The 22,236-nt window shown below is 50.7% G+C and overlaps 1 protein-coding gene across 1 annotated transcript; it reads left to right on the top strand.

Annotated features, from left to right (window-relative positions):
* Positions 1-2,329: 2,329 nt before the first annotated feature.
* Positions 2,330-21,813, top strand: MARCHF2 (membrane associated ring-CH-type finger 2). The gene is made up of 5 exons (XM_083720743.1): positions 2,330-2,537; positions 11,629-11,857; positions 18,338-18,533; positions 19,754-19,963; positions 20,505-21,813. Exons 2-5 carry the CDS (start codon positions 11,682-11,684, stop codon positions 20,661-20,663), a joined length of 741 nt encoding a protein of 246 aa, XP_083576869.1. The 5' UTR covers positions 2,330-2,537; positions 11,629-11,681; the 3' UTR covers positions 20,664-21,813.
* The last annotated feature ends 423 nt before the right edge of the window (positions 21,814-22,236 follow it).

Genomic DNA, 22,236 nt, shown 5'->3' with positions numbered 1-22,236 from the left:
GTAAAGCGAGATGAGCGCCGCAACCTCACAGTCATCTGTGACTGGACTTAACTGTCAGGGGTCCTTTACCTTTACCTTTTTACCCTGCTTGTTAGCCAAAAAGGCTCCCAGAGTAGCTTACAAACAAAGAAATTAAAACGAGACAGTCCTTAACTGCAGGATTACAGTCAAAAGCAAACATGCTACAGGGAGGGAAGAGGAAAATCAAAACACCAATTTCTAAATGGCTGTTCCTGTGCTGCCCAGCTGGCACAGTTCAGGGCAGAAGGTGTCTGGCAGAGCAAAGCTGGTGAAATGAGCCTTACTGCTCCCCAGCTCTCCCACTGGGCCAGCCTGATGGAGTGGCTGCCCGCAATGGTAGTCGAGGGGAGAGGAGGTTTGGTGAGGCTGGCCTGTCACCGCTGAGCCCATGGAGCGAGCTTCCCCACAGCTGAAATGTGCAATTGCATCTCTGTCCATCACTAGTTTTCTTCCCGGGATCCCTGCGTGCATCTCAAGATACTGTTGTAAAAAAAAAAAATGCCCTTTTCCCTTATGGGGTATCCAAGAGCCCATATAGAGTCCTTACGTAGGTTCCCTATTGGTAGGAGAGAATAACAGAGGCCAACCAGAGAATATTGAGAAGCAAAGCAGCTAGTAAGCTTGATCTTTATTGATCTGTTGCAACAGGGTGCTCCCCTCACACGCAGGAGAGGAAGAGGACCCACAAAAATGCTGTGCAAGGGCTTATAAAGACTTTTGAAATTGCCACCCTGTAGATCAAGACCACCCCCAGAAACATCATACATCACAGAAGGGGTGTAACCTAAGACCACCCCTCAGATACATCACACCTACCCCACAGAAAAGGCGGTCTAAACAGAAATTTTAATATTGTTTTCTCCTGTTGTTTATCTCCTGTCTGGCAGGTTACTTGATTGGATTGCCTGGGGAGCCTGGCCAGTCTTTTGTACTGATAAATACTTAATTCCTGGGCCAGGTCACAGGCTCACACCCTGTTCAAACACAGACATACCCTTAAGACAGGATTTGTGAAGGAAAGGACAATGGGGAGGTTTCCCACTTTGACCTTGCAGAGAAAACATTTGCTCAGTTTAGGAATCAAAATGGTTCCAGGTTAGCCTTCCTGTGCTGATCTATGTACGTGCTTGGTTGGTACACTTATGAACATTACCATATATTTAAGACCATAAAATTCCTATCACAATACCCAAAGGGGTGGGTGACGTGTTCTCGCCTCCAGATTTTGAAGGACTCCAGGTCCCATTAACCAGAGCAGTACGTATTATGGAAATTGTAGTAGACCAGCAGCCTGGGGTTTGGAGGGGGGGGGAGAGAGAGCAGGGGTTGGCCACCCTCCCCTCCAAAGTGCCAGTACAGTCCGTTCCTACAGATGCAGCAGGAGCTATCAGTTTATTTTTTTAAAGATCGGTATGTCCTTTTTGTGAAGGGACGCGGGTGGCGCTGTGGTCTAAACCACTGAGCCTCTTGGACTTGCTGATCAGAAGGTCGGCGGTTTGAATCCCCGTGACGGTGTGAGCTCCCGTTGCTCAGTCCCTGCTCCTGCCAACCTAGCAGTTTGAAAGCACATCCAAGTGCAAGTAGATAAATAGGTACCACTCCGGCGGGAAGGGAAACGGCGTTTCCATGCACTGCTCTGGTTCGCCAGAAGCAGCTTAGTCCTGCTGGCCACATGACCCGGAAGCTGTACGCCGGCTCCCTCGGCCAGTAAAGCGAGATGAGCGCCGCAACCCCAGAGTCGGTCACGACTGGACCTAATGGTCAGGGGTCCCTTTACGTCCTTTTTGCATTATTATTATTTTTTGAATGCCCACTCAGTTGGGCAGGCTAAGATTCACTTAAATGTTTGCTTTTGGGATTTTTTTAAAAGTGCTATTTAAAGGAAGTTTATTCGTCATTAAAATCCGGAAAGATAGAAAAAAACTAATCAATTTTGATGGTATTTTTCACCCTCTATATTTGTCCACCTAAAGAGGAAACTGCTTCCTTGTTCGAATGGGAACCTGAAATCAACGTCTGCCAATCTCTCGCCTTTCCCCTTTGCTTTGGCAAAGATCCAACCAGGAGGCGTGGCTGGGCGTCGTAAGAGGCCCCCCCCCTCTCCCTCTTCTTCCCCCGCCAACTCCAGACAGCAGCAGCGAATTGATTGGCCGCCTGGGCCGTGACCGTTACGCCTCGCGCTGCGCCGCCCGACTGCGCGTGCGCCAGCGGCCCCTCGCAGGGGGCGGGCTCCGCTTGGCTCGAGGCCGCGCCATTGGCTGCTTCCCGAAGCCGTCCCCGCTGATTGGCTGAGAGGAGGGGGACAGGGGGCGTGCCGGGAGCTTCCAGTCAGGTGCGGACGCCGCTGACAGAGGCAGGCGGAGGCGGCCGCCTCCTCCTCCTCCTCCCGCGCTGCTTCTTCCCCAGCACCCGCCAGCCTGGGGAGATGGGGCGGCCGGAGCCTCGGCCCTGAGGGGAAGGCGCCAAGGAACGGGCCGGCGGAAGGGCGGGGCTGTGGCGGAAGGGGCGGGGCGCAGGTAAGGAGGGGGCGGGGCTTGGCGTTGAGTGACAGGCGCTCCAGGAAGGGGGCAGGAGGGGGGTCTCTGGAGGGGCTTTGCCTTGCTGGGTCGCCTCCCCACTCCCCGCCTCAGAATAGGCCGGCCTCACCCAGAACCCTGCTCCCAAATCCCCACCCCAGGGGGGAAGGCTGCAGGTACACTGCCTCTGGGTGTGGAGGCTCCATAATAATAATAATAATAATAATTTATTACTTATACCCCACCCATCTGGCTGGGCCTCCCCAGCCACTCTGGGCGGCTTCCATAGAAACCAAAAATATAGTAAAATATCACATGTTAAAAACTTCCCTGAACAGGGCTGCCTTCAGATGTCTTCTGAATGTCAGGTAGTTGTTTAGCGCTTTGACATCTGCTGGAAGGGCGTTCCACAGGGAGGGCGCCACCACCAAGAAGGCCCTCTGCCTGGTTCCCTGTAACTTGGCTTCTCGCAATGAGGGAACCGCCAGAAGGCCCTCGGTGCTGGACCTCAGCGTCTGGGCAGAATGATGGGGGTGGAGACGCTCCTTCAGGTATACTGGACCGAGGCCGTTTAGGGCTTGAAAGGTCAGCACCAACACTTTGAATTGTGCTCGGAAACGTACTGGGAGCCAATGTAGGTCTTTCAAGACCGGTGTTATATGGTCTCGGCAGCTGCTCCCAGTCCCCACTCTAGCTGCCGCGTTCTGGATTAGTTGTAGTTTCCGAGTCACCTTCAAAGGTAGCCCCACGTAGAGCGCATGGCAGTAGTCCAAGCGAGAGATAACCAGAGCATGTACCACTCTGGCGAGACAGTCTGCAGGCAGATAGGGTCTCAGCCTACGTACCAGAAGGAGCTGGTAAACAGCTGCCCTGGACACAGATTTGACCTGCGCCTCCATGGACAGCTGTGAGTCCAAAATGACTCCCAGGCTGCGCACCTGGTCCATGTGAAGGGACCCCAAGGGTCATCTAGGCCAAGCCCCCCTGCCATGGAGGAATCTCAGCTAAAAGCATCCCTGACAGGAGGCCGACCTCTGCTAGGAAAAGGAGGGAGAGGCCACCACACCCCCGGGGGAGACTCTCGCACTGTTGAAAGGATCTTACCAACCGAAAAGAGGTCCCTGCATCTTCAAAAAAGGGGGGAGGGGAAGACCAGCCAGTGAACTCGTCACCCATAGCAGCAAAGGTCCAGGCAATTCAACAGTTGGTGGGTGAGCACTGGTAAAGGTAAAGGGACCCCTGACCATTAGGTCCAGTCGTGGCCGACTCTGGGGTTGCGCGCTCATCTCGCTTTACTGGCCGAGGGAGCCGGCGTACAGCTTCCGGGTCATGTGGCCAGCAGGACTAAGCCGCTTCTGGCGAACCAAAGCAGCGCACGGAAACGCCGTTTCCCTTCCCGCCGGAGCGGTACCTATTTATCTACTTGCACTGGTGTGCTTTCGAACTTCTAGGTTGGCAGGAGCAGGAACTGAGCAACGGGAGCTCACACCATCGCGGGGATTCGAACCGCCAACCTTCCGATCGGCAAGTCCTAGGCTCTGTGGTTTAACCCACAGCGCCACCCGCGCCCCACTGGACTGCCCCGTAATTCAATGGAAAATTCTATGTCCTGTACCTCCAGATGTTGGTGAACGGCATCTCCCGTCAGCCCTGGTAAACATAGCCAACGGCCAAGGTTGGTGGGTGTGATGGCAGCTGCAGTTCAGCAACACCTCGAAGACCAAAGTCCTCTGTACCTCTTGTGGCAGTGAATGCTCTGCATTACTTTAACATTGTGTGAAGTAGAAGGGGGGGGCGAGGGGGATGCTTTAGCCAAGGAAGAAGATGGCTGGGAGCCCTGAGCTGTGTTAGAAACTCAGGTGTATAAACTAGGTGCCAAATGGCTCCTTAAACTAAGGTTACAGTTGCCAAAACAGAATATATACTTGTCATTTTGCGGCAAGACCGCAAAGGTGTTATTTTTGAAATGATGGACTGACTCTGGCTGAAAATCAGTTAAACATCTGGCTGGTTCAGATGACAACCTTCAGCTAGGTATAGAAGAAAAGTCACTTGATCCAGGGACAGTCCACATACTGTATTTTTCGCTCTATAAGACGCACCAGACCACAAGACACACCTAGTTTTTGGAGGAGGAAAACAAGAAACAACTATTCTGAATCTCAGAAGCCAGAACAGCAAGAGGGATCGCTGCACAGCGAAAGCAGCAATCCCTCTTGTTGTTCTGGCTTCTGGCATAGCTGCGCAGCCTGCATTCGCTCCGTAAGACGCACACACATTTCCCCTTACTTTTTAGGAGGGGAAAAGTGAGTCTTACAGAGCAAAAAATACGGAATATATTGGCCTATCCTGACCTCTTTTTCTTAATAGTAGGGACACGGACCATTCATAACTTAAGAATAACTTAAGAAACTGTGAGCAGGGCAGTGGGGTGGGGTAAGTGAAGACAGGCGACAACAATTAGCTATGACGTTGTTCACTGGTCCTTCTCAGGCTGCGCAGAAAAAGCGTTTTGGTTCCTGAAATCCATTCTGATTGTGCAGATATAACGGATACAATTCTACAGGATGGGGCATGAGTGTGTGGAAACAGTCCAGATCCAAGGATCCCCAGGCATGTGTCTTCACATGGTGTCAGGCTCCATCCTGGTGCCCAGGCATCTTCACTTGGTTGCAAGTAGCTGACAGTTGGGTGCAAAATTGCGCCTGGCGCCTGGCTAATTTCAAACACTGCTGCAGCCTCACTGATCTTCATCTTGGTCTCAGCCAGTGGAACCAGAAACCACCTTGGACTCCTTTGGGAGGAATGGCAGGATATAGAGTAAATAGATAAAAGACTGCCCTTATGCCTTTGGGGCTGTTTTTAGGGAGGGAATGACCCCCAAACTTTGTATGCACTGCTTAGGAACACTGGAGTGAGTTAGGCTATTGGTCCATCTTTCTGGGAGCCCAGAGATTGCTTGTGGTTGTGGGCCAAATGGCAAGTGTTGATGTTGACATGATATATATATATACACACACAGTGGTACCTCGGGTTACATACGCTTCAGGTTACAGACTCCGCTAACCCAGAAATATTGCCTCAGGTTAAGAACTTTGCTTCAGGATGAGAACAGAAATCGTGCTCCGGCGGCGCGTCAGCAGCAGGAGGCCCCATTAGCTAAAGTGGTGCTTCAGGTTAAGAACAGTTTCAGGTTAAGTACGGACCTCTGGAACGAATGAAGTACTTAACCCAAGGTACCACTGTATATATGTATATGTAGTTGTGGAGGGCACTGAATTGTGGATACAGTACTGAAGCTTGTGTCGAACGTTCTATTGCACTGGTTTTGCTCTTTTTTCTAAAACCCGATTTAGGATATTTAAAGTGCAGAGGCTACCTTTCTAACATGATATACTTATCTGTGTGCATTCATACAGAGTATTAGGATGGCTTATGTCATTGTGTGTGTGGCATTATTATTATTTTATTTAAACCTTTATTCAATAAAGGCTTGTTAAGTCTGCCCAGAAGTTCTGTTTGGCCGGTTGCTCTGATCCTGATTTCGCACATGCATTGAGTTGGTTAGAGCCTGGTGCTGACAACATCCAGGGCATGGGCCTGATCCCCTTATGGGTGCATATTCCTGCATTGGAGGGGGTTGGACTAGACACAGTCCCAAATCTCTGATCTATGAACTCTCCCAATGGCTGTGAGAAAATTGTGTAGTACCGGTGTGGTGTACTAGTTAGTGCCCTAGTCTAGATTGAGATTGGGAGATCTCAGTCTAGTTCAAATTCTCAGTTAGTTCACTGGTCGACTTTGGGGCAGTTGCTGTCTCTCAGACCTGCCTCCCAGGGTTGGGGAAGAACCATAGGCAACACTGTCAGTTCCATAGAGGAAGCGCTAAGGTAAAGGGGCCCCTGACCATTAGGTCCAGTCGTGACTGACTCTGGGGTTGCGGCACTCATCTCACTTTATTGGCCAAGGGAGCCGGCGTACAGCTTCCAGGTATGTGGCCAGCAGGACTAAGCCGCTTCTGGCGAACCAAAGCAGTGCACGGAAATGCCATTTACCTTCCCGCCGGAGTGGTACCTATTTATCTACTTGCACTTTGACATGCTTTTGAACTGCTAGGTTGGCAGGAGCAGGGACCAAGCAACAGGAGCTCACCCCATCGTGGGGATTCAAATATAAGCTGATCGCCGAACGGCACCTTAAACCTACAGTTGCCACAATTAGGTGCCATTTCCCTTAAAATGGGGTGTGTTGCGGCGGTTATTATTATTAATTTCTAGTCTATACCACGTTGTATTTTAAAGAGGGGGGCACGGGGATATCTCAAAGCTGTTTACAGCCCATTAGCGCATCTGTCAGAGGCTCAGGAGCAGAGGCACAGGGAAGAGAGGAAATGGAGAGCGAAGGGGAAGAATCTGAGGGCAGCGTAGGAGAAGATGACAGTGGCCCGAGAGATTCCATGAGCCTCCCCAGCGAATCAGAAGATTCACAGAAGGGGGCGCCGGTGGCCAGGGCAAGGGGGGTCCCAAGGGGGACACTCCAGAAGCAAGGGGCCAGCGGGGACTCCCTGAGCAGCAGTTGGAGATCAGGACCAACTTCCCCACCAGAGCGTAGTGGGGGGGAAGAGTCCCAGGTATCGGGGCCAGCGTTTCCCCCAGCAGGGAGAGAAGATGAGTCAGGGCTGACCACGCCTCCATCGGAGAGTCAGGGAACGGAGGGGAGGTCAGGTCCAGCTAGCCTCCCGGAAGAGGGAAGCAGCGACAGAAGCAGTGTAACCGTCAGGAGGAAGATCACTGGGTTGGCGCGAGCGCCAAGTTCAAATGTACAGGCGCGCGGGACAGCAGAGAACCCGGATTGGGAACCAGGTCCTAAAGCCCGCCGGAGGCAGGGGGAGGAGTCAGGGGACTCAGCGTCAGAAGAGTCCAGAAGGGGGAATGCCCCAGCGGACAGGAGGACCCAGAGGAGGAGAGAGCAGAGGAAGAGGTGGAGCAGGGCTAGAGTCTTAAACTGGTGTCAGAGGGGAGGAGATTCAGACGGAGCTTCGGCAGTCTAGGGTTTAAGACGTAGAGCTGCGCGCCACGGTTTTGAAATAGAGACTGAACTTCAATAAAGACTTTTGTATATAACAACGACCTGGCGTTGGTCCTTTGTGAGCTGGGACCTTGGGGCAGCTCTGACAGCATCAAATAAAACAACCCAGAATGAAATGAATCCAAGCTTCTGGGAAAATATTTCAGATACTTCTCTAAGTGACATTTCATTTTCCCCGATTTTTTTTTTTTTTTACCTATTGCTTCATTTATAGAGCTTGTCCCATAGCGGAAGGACTCTAAAGGGCAGTGTAGCGTAATGGTTAGAGTGATGGACGAGGGCCTGGGAGATCGGGCTTCAAATCTCCACTCCCGTCATGAAGCTCAATGGAATTTGTGGGAAAGCTTAATTATGTTTATGGACCCGACTAGACGTAAGATGCATTTTTAAAAAATAAAATAAAATGAATAGGACTCAATGGAAAGTGGATGCTGATAATTAACTGGATTGGAGCAGCCAGAAGTGTAGGGTGGGAGTTAACCCTTTACTCCCTTGCTGTTCAACCAGCTCCCTTGAAGCTGCTATTTGCATTGGAAGGATATGCTACACAATTCACAGATCCACCCCCCATACCCGCTACTTTAGGATAACCCTTGCTGAAGTAGCCTGCGGTCTACAGAAGTCCATGGCACAATAAACTGGTAAAAGTCTTTAAGGTGCCACAATATTCTTTGTTGCTTTCCCCTTGGGGCTGTGCAACACACATCTTAAGAGGAAAAGAAGATTTTGAGGTGTGTGTTTTGAGAATGCATAGGCAAAGTTATTCTCCCTCACTCCTGAGAAGGGTTTGCGCTCAGCTGGTTGTGGGACCAGTTTCACGCTGGCCAAGTTTTAAGGGATGTTGCCTTCCTTGGGTCAGGTTTTTAGAAATCAACCAAATGAAAAGGGAGGAGCTGTTCCCTGTTTTATTATCCAAGCGACTGCTTTTCAGAATGATGAAGACCACAAAGGCAGCTCATTTTTCCAGGAACAGTCCTTCCTTCCTGGACATTTGCTGACCGATGCAGGACACACACATTTCTTGAACAATGGGGATCCTCTTGGGAGATGTTCCCCCGCCTTTTTGTTCTGTAATTAACTAAGACATAAATACAAAGTCTGCTGAGTATGTTGTCCGTCTCTTCCCCTGCGCCACACACACATTGCCTTCCTTCACCTTCTTCGAAACCGTGTTGTTGCTAATATGTCATGTTTGTGAGAATCTAGGGCCTGAACAAATGCAGAACAGGATGTGTGTGATATCCCTAGACATGCTTACATAGCTCAGTTGTTTAGACGTTAGAGCATGGTGCCGATAACGCTAAGGTTGCAGGTTCGATCCCTAAAAAGGACAGAGCTCTGCATATTCTTGTCCAGTCCTACCTTGGAAGCCAAATGCATTGGCTCCCGAACAAATCAGTTCCTGAATGATCGAAACCCGGAAGTGAGTGTTCTGCTGCTGCCAATCGGAAGCTGCGCTTTGGTTTTCGAATGGTTCCGGGAGTCAAACGGACTCCCAGAACGCATTCTGTTCGAAAACCAAGATACCACTGTTATCCTTCCCTCCAGCTCTATGATTCTTTTTTATAGTTTATACAGGCCTCACTTGGGACGTGGGTGGCGCTTTGGGTTAAACCACAGAGCCTAGGACTTGCCGATCAGAAGGTTGGTGGTTCGAATCCCCACGACGGGGTAAGCTCCCGTTGCTCGGTCCCTGCTCCTGCCCACATAGCAGTTCGAAAGCACGTCAAAGTGCAAGTAGATCAATAGGTACCGCTCTAGCGGGAAGGTAAACGGCGTTTCCGTGCACTGCTCTGGTTCGCCAAAAGCGGCTTAGTCATGCTGGCCGCATACCCGGAAGCTGTACGCCGGCTCCCTTGGCCAATAAAGCGAGATGAGCGCCGCAACCCGAGAGTCGGCCATGACTGGACCTAATGGTCAGGGCTCCCTTTACCTTTACCTTACAGGCCTCACTTATGGTCATTTGTCATTTTAAGATTGCCAGTGTCTCTTTTTCTCCATTTTGCCTTGAATGAGACACGGAAGCTGAAGAAAGTCTGCTTTTTGTCTTCTGGATGACCCATTCACAGAGCATCTCAGCCTCTGGTCCCCAGGCCTCCTCCCACTGACCTGACTGCATTGCGATCAGATGGACCATGTTACCTGTCAATCAAGACCCATCTAAGTCAACAACTCTTAAAAGGAGCATTGATGCCATATTGTCTCTTGACCAGGGATATGCAAACTCAGCCCTCCAGATGTTTTGAGACTACAATTCCCATCATCCCTGACCAATGGTCCTGTTAGCTAGGGATGATGGGAGTTGTAGTCCCAAAACATCTGGAGGGCCAGGTTTGCCTATGCCTGTTCTTGACCTTTAACACTGCTATTTTACACTCAGTTGTAAGTAATCGCAGCAGGGATGATTCACAGATGGTATTTAACTCTGAGTAGGCTTGCTGAGATGTATAAGACTGAATCAGATTAGTGCTGGAGGTGCAAAGAGGTTGAGGGAATGTTCTTTCATATGTGGCGGACCTGTAAAAGGGTAAAAGAGTACTGGGAACTGATCCATAATGAATTGAGAAAAAATGTTTAAAAGTACTTTCCCTCCCAAAACCAGTCTCTTCTGTTGGGCATAATTCAGACTCAAATTCCCAGGGGTCAAAAAATGTATGCTACTACTGTGGCCCGTGTTTCATTGGTCCCAAAATGGGAAACGAGCGAGGTCCCAATCAAAGAAGAATGGCAACTTAAGTTGACAGAATATGTGCAACTTCCAGACTTAACATATAGAATAAGAGAACAAGAAGAACATACATTTAGAGAAAACTGGGAAATGTTTATTGAATATATAGGAAATATATATATACAGCTGAAAACGCTGGCAGCATTCAGATAAATTCAACAGTGTAAATAAGCTTTGATGGATGTAATAATTGAATACTGAACGGTTTAGTTTTTGTAAAATATGCAGGGATTTATGATATGTAAAATGAACCATGGAAAGAGAAGAAGAGAAGTCATTGATATCTTGTTGTTGTTTAGTCGTGTCCAACTCTTCGTGACCCCCTGGACCAGAGCATCCATTCTTTGGCGATCAGCCTTCTTTATGGTCCAGCTCTCACTTCCATACATCACTACTGGGAAAACCATAGCTTTTACTATACGGACCTTTCAGTAGAGACACCCAAAAAGTGAAAACCCAGACACGTTGTTAAACCAAATTTTCAAGCAGATGGGAGTTTCCTCCAAGCAGCAGGAAGATGTGCATGGTCTCTGAGCGCATACAGAGTGCCCCAGACTCCTACAGGGAGAAGCTGAAGTCATTTCCCTTTTCCCCTCCCTCCGTTGATGGAATTCTGACTATATATCCAAACCGGGGTTGTTTTTTCCCCTTTGTTCATTTTTAACCATCCTTTAAATTTTGGAACAATTGTTGTTGTTGTTGTTTAGTCGTGTCCGCCTCTTCATGACCCCCTGGACCAGAGCATGCCAGGCCCTCCTGTCTTCCACTGCCTCCCGCAGTTTGGTCAAACTCCTGCTGGTCGCTTCGAGAACACTGTCCCACCATCTCGTCCTCCATTGTCCCCTTCTCCTTGTGCCCTCCATCTTTCTCAACATCAGGGTCTTTTCCAGGGAGTCTTCTCTTCTCATAAGGTGGCCAAAGTCTTGGAGCCTCGGCTTCAGGATCTGTCCTTCCAGTGAGCACTCAGGGCTGATTTCCTTCAGAATAGAGAGGTTTGATCTTCTTGCAGTCCATGGGACTCTCAAGAGTCTCCTCCAGCACCAGAATTCAAAAGCATCAATTCTTCGTCGATCAGCCTTCTTGATGGTCCAGCTCTCACTTCCATACATCACTACTGGGGAAACCATGGCTTTAACTATACGATTGATATCTTAAGGATGTAAAATTGGGTACTTTTGATTGTAAAACAGAAAATTGCCAATTGAGCAGCAAAGTGACAAGCCGTGAGTTTGTATCGGGCCCGACTTTGACCAGCGCTTTCTGTCTCTTCCTCAGGCCTACCATGATTCTGCTCTCCGGCTGCTGATGCCATCGCATCCTCGGTTGCCATGACAACGGGCGACTGCTGCCACCTCCCGGGCTCGCTGTGTGACTGTCCGGGCAGCGCCGCGTTGTCCAAGTCGGTGGAAGATTCCGACTTTGGGCGTCCTCAGTACGTCACCCAAGTCACGGCCAAGGACGGACGGCTGCTCTCGACAGTCATCAAAGCCCTGGGGACGCAGAGGTGAGGCCGAGGTGCCCCGGGCTTGCGATGGATTGTTCCGGGGGTGTGAGCCTGGTTAGCCGGCAAGAGGGGCGTCCTTTGACCCTGAAGGGCCGAGTTCACTTTAGAGTCCAAGAAGCAGGAAGCCTTTTAGTGATGGCTGGGGGATAGGGAGGTTCAGAGTTGGAAGGACATCTGCAAAAACATAATGATACGCAAGTCTGTGCCTCCTCCTGTTACCCACTTAAAACAGACTTTTATTCAGAGGACTGGAATCCTACGTAGTTTGAGCAGTGTTAGAAACTCAGATATATTACCTAACCGCCAAATGGCACCTTAAACCTAGGTTGCAGTTGCCACAATGGAATGTCTAGGTACCATTTTCCCCCCAGTGAAGAAGAAGAAGAATTAATTTCATTTCTATACCGCTTTGTAAGGGATGCGGGTGGCGCTGTGGGTTAAACCACAGAGCCTAGGGCTTGCCGATCAGAAGGTCGGCGGTTCAAATCCCTGCAACAGGGTGAGCTCCTGTTGCCCAGTCCCTGCCCCTGCCAACCTAGCAGTTCAAAAGCATGAAGTGCAAGTAGATAAATAGGTACCGCTCCGGCGGGAAGGTAAACGGCGTTTCCGTGCGCTGCTCTGGTTCGCCAGAAGCGGCTTAGTCCTGCTGGCCACATGACACGGAAGCTGTACACCGGCTCCCTCGGCCAATAAAGCGAGATGAGCACCACAACCCCAGAGTCGTCTGCGACTGGACCCAATGGTCAGGGGTCCCTTTACCCTTTAGCTATGCCGCTTTGTATTTTAAAGAAACAGTCTCAAAGCAGTTTAAAATATTAAGTAAAACAACACAGAATAAAACAAAATCAAGCTTTAAGGGAAATATTTCAGATCCTTCTCTAAGGGACATTTTGCTTTCCCCAATACCTGTTTACCTACTGAAACTAAAGAGCTGCCCCATAGCCAAAGTGCTCTATTAAACAAACCCTTCTGCTGACCTGCTTAAGTAAGCTGGAGGGGCCAGCAAGATAGAGATGTCAGCCGCCAGCCTGGCACTCAGAGATCTCTGTGTGGTCGCGATTGGACCTGCACCAGGGCAGAACATGCCTGGCGAGTAGGGAATTTCTAGCACTGGGGTTTGAGAAAGAAAGAATGCAACTTGGACGTTGAAGCACTTGGGTTGAGTTCCCAGTGTCTCCACGTACGGTCGGGAGAATCTCCCTGTCAATAATAATAATAATAATAATAATAATAATAATAATAATTTTTTATATCCCGCCCTCCGAAGCCGAAGCCGGGCTCAGGGCGGCTAACAACAATAAAACAGTACAACACATCACTCTAAAATTATTCATTATAAAATTAATTCAAATCAAACCAATGGCAACCATTGGGCCAGAGCTCCGCGAAGATTGCCGAAGGAGGGAGACAGGCTGTGCCCTGGCCAAAGGCCTGGTGGAACATCTCTGTCTTGCAGGCCCTGTGGAAAGATGTCAAGTCCCGCAGGGCCCTAGTCTCTTGTGGCAGAGCGTTCCACCAGATTGGAGCCACAGCCGAAAAAGCCCTGGCTCTAGTTGAGGCCAGCCTAACCTCTCTGTGGCCTGGGACTTTCAGGATGTTTTTGTTTGAAGACCGTAAGGTCCTCCGTGGGACATACCAGGAGAGGCAGTCCCGTAGGTACAAAGGTCCTAAGCCGTACAGTGGTGCCCCGCAAGACGAATGCCTCGCTAAACGAAAAACCCGCAAGACGAAAGGGTTTTCCGATTTTTTAGCGGCTTCGCAAGACGAATTTCCGTATGGGCTTGCTTCGCAAGACGAAAGCCCATAGGGAAATCTCTGGGGACAGCGGGGAAGCGCAGCGCGCCTTCTCCTCTGTTCCCGGACCTGTCCTAAGGCTTGCGGTGGGAGGTCCGGGAACAGAGGGGAAGGTGCGCAGCGCTTCTCCTCTGTTCCCGGGGCTTGCGGTGGGAGGAGGGTTTTTCCTCCCCACCGCCAACATTCAGAACAGCATTCTGCATGTTGGCGGTGGGGAGGAAAGCCCTCCTCCCACCGCAAGCCTTCAGGACAGGTATGGGAACAGAGGGGAAGGTGCGCAGCGCTTCTCCTCTGTTCCCGGGGCTTGCGGTGGGAGGAGGCTTTTTCCTCCCCACCGCCAACATTCAGAACAGCCTTCTGAATGTTGGCGGTGGGGAGGAAAGCCCTCCTCCCACCGCAAGCCTTCAGGACAGGTCCGGGAACAGAGGGGAAGGTGCGCAGCGCTTCTCCTCTGTTCCCGGACCTGTCTTGAAGACTTGCGGTGGGAGGAAGGTTTTCCTCCCCACCGCAAACATTCAGAAGGCTGTTCTGAAGGCTGGCGGTGGGGAGGAAAGCCCTTCTCCCCCGCCAGCCTTCAGAAGAGTTCCCGCCTAGGCTGCGGATAGCAGCCTGCTGCCCTGCGCGAGGGGCGCTCTTAAGCAGAGCGCCCCTCGCGCGGGGCAGCAGGCTGCTATGCTATCCGCAGCTTGGAGAGCCCTCTGGACCTCTTCTGAAGGCGGGCGGGGGGCAAAAGTCTTTGCTCCCCCCCCCCGCCTTCAAAAGCCGTCCGGGAGCATTTTAAAATCGCCCCAGGACAGCGGGTGAATTCTGTGCTGTCCCGGGGCGATTTAAAAGCCCCCGGGAAGGCAGGCAGGGGGGACAAAGACTTTTGCCCCCCGCCGGCCTTCAGAAGAGGTCGGGGGACAGACTGTCCCCGGACCTGGTCTGAAGGCGGTTTCCATAGGAACGCATTGATTGATTTTCAATGCATTCCTATGGGAAACCGTGCTTCGCAAGACGAAAAACTCGCAAGACGAAAAGACTTGCGGAACGAATTAATTTCGTCTTGCGAGGCACCACTGTATAGGGCTTTAAACGTTAAAACCAGCACCTTAAACCTGATCCTGTACTCCACCGGGAGCCAGTGCAGCTGGTATAGCACCGGGTGAATGTGATCTCGCAGTGAGGATCCCGTAAGGAGTCTCGCCACGGCATTCTGCACCCGCTGGAGTTTCTGGGTCAGTCTCAAGGGCAGCCCCACGTAGAGCGAGTTACAATAATCCAGTCTGGAGGTGACCGTCGCGTGGATCACAGTGGCTAGGTCAGGGCGAGATAGAGGTCCTAGGCCGTATAGGGCTTTAAAGGACCCCAGGGAGCCACTGCCAGACAGTGTAGCTAGACAGACCAAAGGTCTGACTCTGTAGAAGGCAGCTTCCTGTGTTTCTTCCTCTGCTGGAGCGGCTTATCCTTTCCTGTTAGTCCGACTCACTCGCCCCCTGCACACAATCTCTCCAGACGCCCTTTGTGATGCTTCGGCTTCTGCCTGCTGGAATTTATCTCACATTCTCAGGTAGAAGCGGAATGCATTTGTTTTCACAGGATGGAAAGATGCAGGCAGCTGCAGTCGTCCTTCCCACCTGCTCCTGTTCATCCCCTTGGTCTTCGCAAGAGGGCTGAGAAAAAGCAAGCCTGTTCAAGGCTGTCAATCAGGGAAGGGGGTGTTTATGGCTTGGCGGGCCAGATCTTTATCTCCCTGCCCCTGCAGGCCAATTTTAACTGGTGGGCGGGGGGCACCCGTCTGCCAATCATCTGATGTCACAAGGATTTCTGGTGATTGATTGGTGAGCAGGACCGAGGGGGGGGGCGCTCCCTACATACAGTGGTACCTCAGGTTACATTCGCTTCAGGTTACATACGCTTCAGGTTAAAGACTCCGCTAACCCAGAAATAGTGCTTCAGGTTAAGAACTTTGCTTCAGGATGAGAACAGAAATCGGGCTCCGGCGGCGCGGCAGCAGCGGGAGGCCCCATTAGCTAAAGTGGTGCTTCAGGTTAAGAACAGTTTCAGGTTAAGAACGGACCTCCAGAATGAATTAAGTTCTTAACCCAAGGTACCACTGCACTGCTAAAGCTCAGGTGCCTCACATCCCACCTCCAAGCTTCACAGAACTGGGCTATGCTTGATTATCGTCTCCCAAAGCAACTTGTTGCTGTTGTTTAGTCGTTTAGTCGTGTCTGACTCTTCGTGACCCCCTGGTCCAGAGCACACCAGGCACTCCTGTCTTCCACTGCCTCCCGCAGTTTGGTGAGACTCATGCTGGTCGCTTCGAGAACACTGTCCCACCATCTCATCCTCTGTTGTCCCCTTCTCCTTGTGCCCTCCATCGTTCCCAACATCAGGGTCTTTTCCAGGGAGTCTTCTCTGCTCATGAGGTGGCCAAAGTCTTGGAGCCTCCACTTCAGGATCTGTCCTTCCAGTGAGCACTCAGGGCTGATTTCCTTCAGAATGGATAGGTTTGATCTTCTTGCAATCCATGGTACCTCAGGTTACATTCGCTTCAGGTTACATGCGCTTCAGGTTACAGACTCCGCTAACCCAGAAATAGTACTTCAGATTAAGAACTTTGCTTCAGGGTGAGAACAGAAAGCGGGCTCCGGCTGCGCGGCAGCAGCAGGAGGCCCCATTAGCTAAAGTGGTGCATCAGGTTAAGAACAGTTTCATGTTAAGTACGGACCTCCGGAACGAATTAAGTACTTAACCTGAGGTACCATTGTATTGCCAGAGCAGCACCCAGCAGGGTTGAACTCTGTCATCAGCTGGTGGGAGGAGAGTTCAATCCTAAACTCTCTGGGGTCTGCTCACCAGCAGGCGTTATCCTGCTGTTTCAGCTGTGTGCCAGATCTCTGTGGGGAACTGGGGGTCGCAGCCAGCATAGATTTGAGCCCCACCACCTGTCCATCATCATCCAATATCATCACACGGCGACTTGAGTTGATGGACAGGTGGGTGTGGTTTTGGAGAAATGGCCAAATTAACCCCTTGGCCGGAAGAAGAGTTTGGATTTGATATCCCGCTTTATCACTACCCGAAGGTGTCTCAAAGCGGCTCACATTCTCCTTTCCCTTCCTTCCCCACAACAAACACTCTGTGAGGTGAGTGGGGCTGAGAGACTTCAGAGAAGTGTGACTAGCCCAAGGTCACCCAGCAGCTGCATGTGGGGAACCAAACCCAGTTCCCCAGATTATGAGTCTACCGCTCTTAACCACTACACCATACTGGCTCTCAGTATGATGATGGCTCTTCATGGTGGAAATTCTCCATCATGCACAAGTTCAGAATCTTTTTTGGTTAGCAGATACAACGGTCCTAGAAACCCGAAAGGCAGCAGAGGTGTTTTCGGGTCGCAGCCATCAAAGACATCAGGCCTTTTTCTTGCCAAAGGCAAGGTGGTTCTTTCAAAATGAGATTCAGAAGTAATACAGAACACCATTGGGTGAGAAGATGAAAGGTTTTATTCTAAACAGCAAGCAATATATACATACCAAGCAAGCACTTCAATCTGCAACTTAGAAGTCCTCAAGAAACGGCGAAGTGACTCCCCCAGGCAGCCTCAGTTTGCACGGCCCCGCAGCAGATCAGTCCGTGCACGAGCTTCTTAAAAACTCTGCCCACAACCATCCGATTTATAGTTAGTAGGCTGTGTAGCTTGTCTGACTGGCTATGTGCAGATCATTCATTAGCCACCCATTCCCAGTGCCTCACTTTCTGAAAACAGCGTCCAACATCAAGAAGGTACCTAGCACTATCACTTCCTCCCAGCTGATTAGGACAATAAAGGCTGTTTTCCATGCCATCAGATAACTTAACAAGAGACAAGGGGAGGGGGAAGGAACTGTTAGGATTCTTGCTCTGTGTTTGCAGTCATGGGATTGTTGTCTATCACATGACAGTGTCTGTTTTCATTCCACAGTGTGCGAAGTGACGGAAACAGGATGTTTTGGTATTACAGTGGTACCTCAGGTTACATACGCTTCAGGTTACAGACTCCGCTAACCCAGAAATAGTGCTTCAGGTTAAGAAATTTGCTTCAGGATGAGAACAGAAATCGTGCTCCGGCGGCGCGGCAGCAGCAGGAGGCCCCATTAGCTAAAGTGGTGCTTCAGGTTAAGAACAGTTTCAAGTTAAGAACAGACCTCCGGAACAAATTAAGTACTTAACCCGAGGTACCACTGTACTGTGTTCTGTGAAGTGGGACTATTGTCCTTTATTCCTTTTCTCTTTGCTGTCTGATGAGAAAGAGGAAAGAGCTAAGTCAGAATGCTCCGAGTGTATTATATGTAAATAAAAGTAGATTAGCCAAAATGCTGTGCTACTGAGTTCTGTTATGCAAACTGCCAATACTCTGCAGGATCGTAAGTGCCTCTTAGTATCAGTCGCTGTGATGTTTGGGCTGAAGAAAGCTTTTGAAGCTCCTGAACGATCGACCAGGAGGGAGAGAACATGCCAGTCGGGCATGTGTCTCTGCCAGAGTCCTACACACGAGTAGAACGAGCCTAACCGGAACAGAGGCAGGAAGGATAACCATGTCAGATCGCTAACTCCTTGAAATACAGTTTTTCTTCAGGATAGCTTGCCCATACACACTTTCCCCACCCTGGTCTTCTGAAAGTGGCTGAAGCCCCCTTCTCTTTTGCCTTCTCCTCGCAGCGATGGCCCGATCTGTCGAATCTGCCACGAAGGCGGAAGCGGAGAAGGCCTGCTCTCGCCCTGCGATTGCACGGGCACCTTGGGGACCGTCCACAAGAGCTGCCTGGAGAAGTGGCTTTCCTCCTCCAACACGAGCTACTGCGAACTGTGCCACACCGAGTTTGTCGTGGAGCGGCGGCCCAGGCCCCTGATCGAGGTGGGTTGTGCCTCCCTCGCTCGCCGCAGGGAGAGATCTCCAGGCTAGAGGTTTTGAGTGGGAAAGAGAAAGACAGATCTGTTTCTTTGGAACACTTGCATTCTGCTTTGTCCCTGGGCGGTGCCTTGCAAAAGATTCTCAAAATGAAACACTGCTTGGGTGTTATAAAGGAGCAGGAACGGCATGATCTCTCCATGGAACCGGAATAGATCAGGCAGCGCTCCCTGCCCTTTGCACATCAGAGGTTCTTTCTAAGGTCCTCTGAGGAAAGGGAGTGGGGCTGGGCGGCTGGAGTTATCTCAGCCCATGGTGGGAGCAGTCTTCCCTTGCTGGTAGTTGATGAGAAACACCGATAGGATAGGCAAATACCCATACTTGGAAGCTCACAAATGGCAGCTGTCAAATAAATTTGTGAGCAACTCCTTCATAGCCTGCGAACCTTCCACCCCATCGTAAATGGATAATAATGCTACCTCTGGACTGTCGGTCAGTGATTTCTGTTATCTCCTTAAGCACCCTTTGCCCCCCCTCCAAATGTACATATTTACACCCCCACCACATGTGAACATAATTCCCCGCTTCCTGGCATCCCCTCCAACATAACACCGAATATTCCTTGTTTATTTGATTTCAAAATCATTTCCAGCGTGTTGCCGGGCAGCAAGAACACAGGCAGTTGCTTGCTCTCTATTTAGGCTCGGGCACCCTCTTTACTCCCGGGAGATAAAACTTGTTTAGGACTAACAAGGTGGCTCTGAGAGTTCTCAAACAACAGACAGAGCTTTCAGCTCCATCAGCGTTCTTGTTTTTATCTAATGTGACTGGCGTTAAATACCATCTCCAAACTACCCCTATTTTTCGCTCTATAAGACGCACCAGACTATAAGACACACCTAGTTTTGGGAGGAGGAAAACAAGAAAAAAATATTCTGAATCTCAGAAGCCAGTACAGCAAGAGGGATCGCTGCGCAGCGAAAGCAGCGATCCCTCTTGCTGTTCTGGCTTCTGGGATAGCTGCGCAGCCTGCATTCGCTCCATAAGACGCACAGACATTTCCCCTGACTTTTTAGTAGGGGAATAGTGAGTCTTATAGAGCAAAAAAATACGGTAATTTATAATAATTTTCTTTTATTCTCATAGGCAACATTTTCAGCGTGCGATTCTTTCCCCTTCATTCTGACAAATTAATCCCCCTCTGTCGCTTTCTTCCTTCTCTCCAGTGGCTGAAGGACCCCGGCCCACGCAATGAGAAACGGACGCTGTTCTGCGACATGGTGTGTTTCCTTTTCATCACCCCGCTGGCTGCCATCTCCGGCTGGCTTTGCCTCCGCGGTGCCCAAGACCACCTGCAGTTCAATAGCCGCCTGGAGGCCATTGGCCTGATTGCCCTGACCATAGCACTTTTTACCATCTATGTCCTTTGGACACTGGTGAGTGGTCACGCCCGCTTTCCTTCTTGGGGTTCTTCTTACACTAAATTTGTCTACTCCTCCTCCTTACTATTATTGGGGGCAGGTTATGGGTCAGTGATAGGGATGCGGGTGGTGCTGTGGGTTAAACCACAGAGCCTAGGACTTGCCGATCAGAAGGTCGGCGGTTCGAATCCCCACGACGGAGTGAGCTCCCATTGCTCAGTCCCAGCTCCTGCCAACCTAGCAGTTTGAAAGCACGTCAAAGTGCAAGTAGATAAATAGGTACCGCTCCAGCGGGAAGGTAAACGGCGTTTCCATGCGCTGCTCTGGTTCGCCAGAAGCGGCTTAGTCCTGCTGGCCACCTGACCCGGAAGCTGTACGCCGGCTCCCTCGGCCAGTAAAGTGAGATGAGCGCCGCAACCCCAGAGTCAGCCACGACTGGACCTAATGGTCAGGGGTCCCTTTACCTTTACCTTGGGCACTTCCAAACCTAACCCTGATTATTCTTGCTCTCCTTCCCCACCCCGCTTGTGACCCCCCCTCCCACCCTGCCGGCCAGGTTTCATTCCGCTACCATTGCCAGCTGTACTCCGAGTGGCGAAGGACCAATCAGAAAGTCCGCCTGATGATCCCGGACTCGAGGAACCCGCACCCTGTCTCGCACTCGCTGCTCTCCGCCAAGCTCCTGAAGAAGAAGGCCGACGAGACGACCGTATGAGCCAGGAGCGGCCCTCCGTAGGCGAGGGGGGCCCTCCCCTCGCACAGGGCGGGGGGCGGGGAGGAGGGAGAGAGAGAGAGGAAAGCGGGATAGCACTTTCTCCCGCCCACAGCGGCTAAAGACTCGCCTAAACAATCAGCCCGACCAAAGGGGGAATCTTGCCACTTGCCCCGTTCCGCTGCGGCGAGAACACAGAACGACAACCGAGCCCCCCAGGGGTGTGTGCAATGAGCTTGGCTGGTGGTGGGCCCTGAGCGCCCGCCGGCCAGGCTCCGTCTTCGAGACGAAACCTAGCAGAGGAGAAAGAGAGCCTCTCCCTATATCCATATATCTATATTATATTACCATAATTATTGTTGTTATTATTATAATTTTATCACTCTTCTTAATTTCCACGCCTGGTGTTGTCGCTGTTGCTGCTGTTGCTGTTTGTGTCCAGGCCCCTTTTTTTATGTCGTCCCGACAAACGTCCCTGCGAGAGAGGCGGAGAGGCGACCTGCCCGTTGCTGCTGCTTCGACGCCCCACCACCACCACCCCCCACTCACCTCAAGGCTGTTGCGCTTTGTCGGTTTCGCTCGGTGGAGCATTTGCTGTGGAGGTTTCTTGCCGCCGCCCGACTTCTCCTATGCTGTTGCATTTTGGGGAAGGCTCGAGAATCGATGAGTCCTTAACCCCCAGTGGTTTAATACCTGCTGTCCCTGTGGGTAGCAGCTGGGAAATGTCTGAGGAAGCCGAGGGCACCTCTGCAATAAATACCCACCCCGCAAAACACACCGGGCATATTTTCAAGAACTTGCAATGACTTTCTAAGCAGGGGGAAAAGCAATGTGCAGATTTGCTTGTCATCTGATCGCATTTGGGAATGAATTGGTGCTCTTCCGAAGAACCGGAGGGTGGGAGGGAAGATTCTTCTCCTTTTGCGCCCTTCTTTCCTCGGGGTCTCTCCAAGCCCCCTTTCCTGTTTTTGCACTACATAGATTTTTTGGGTGGGGGAGACCCGGGGCCGCTCCCTCGTCCCCCGCTCCCTCTTGTTTCTTTGTCAGTGATGTTTCTCTCCCCGGCCAGAGGATTCTGTGCGTTTGAGAATGGATTTGAAGTATAATAATAATAATCCCAGGAGGAGTAAAAAAAGAAAAAAAATTGAACCAATGTTGGGACTGGAGAAGTTTTTCTTTTTTTAAAAAAAAGAAGGTTGCGACTGACTGAGTGGTAGTTTTTGAGAAGTCTTGGCAGCTCGTTGCTGTAATAATCTGTGCGACACTCTCCGGCGTGGAAGGAAAGGTCTGTCCACGCTGGGGAAAGGGCTAAAAGTTTCTGAGCACTTGATCCGTGAAGAGCATACGGAAAGTTCATTTTAAAGAGGAATTGCTTCACGTTCACCCGCTCCGAAAAGGGAAGCAGTTCGGTCCCTGTTCAATGCACAGTTCAATTCACAATCCATCCATGGGGTTGGTCCTCAGACTCCACTGCCCTGCTTATCTTTGGAATTTTACAGTCAGCTCTGCTAAAGTATAAAAGACACTTTGGAAACTGAAAAGAAAAGAAAAGAAAAACATAAAAACACATACCATA

This window comes from Podarcis gaigeae (genome assembly GCF_964106915.1).
Source record: "Podarcis gaigeae genome assembly, chromosome: 18".
NCBI classification, from domain to species: Eukaryota; Metazoa; Chordata; class Lepidosauria; order Squamata; family Lacertidae; genus Podarcis; species Podarcis gaigeae.
This window is presented reverse-complemented; position numbering and strand designations above follow the sequence as displayed.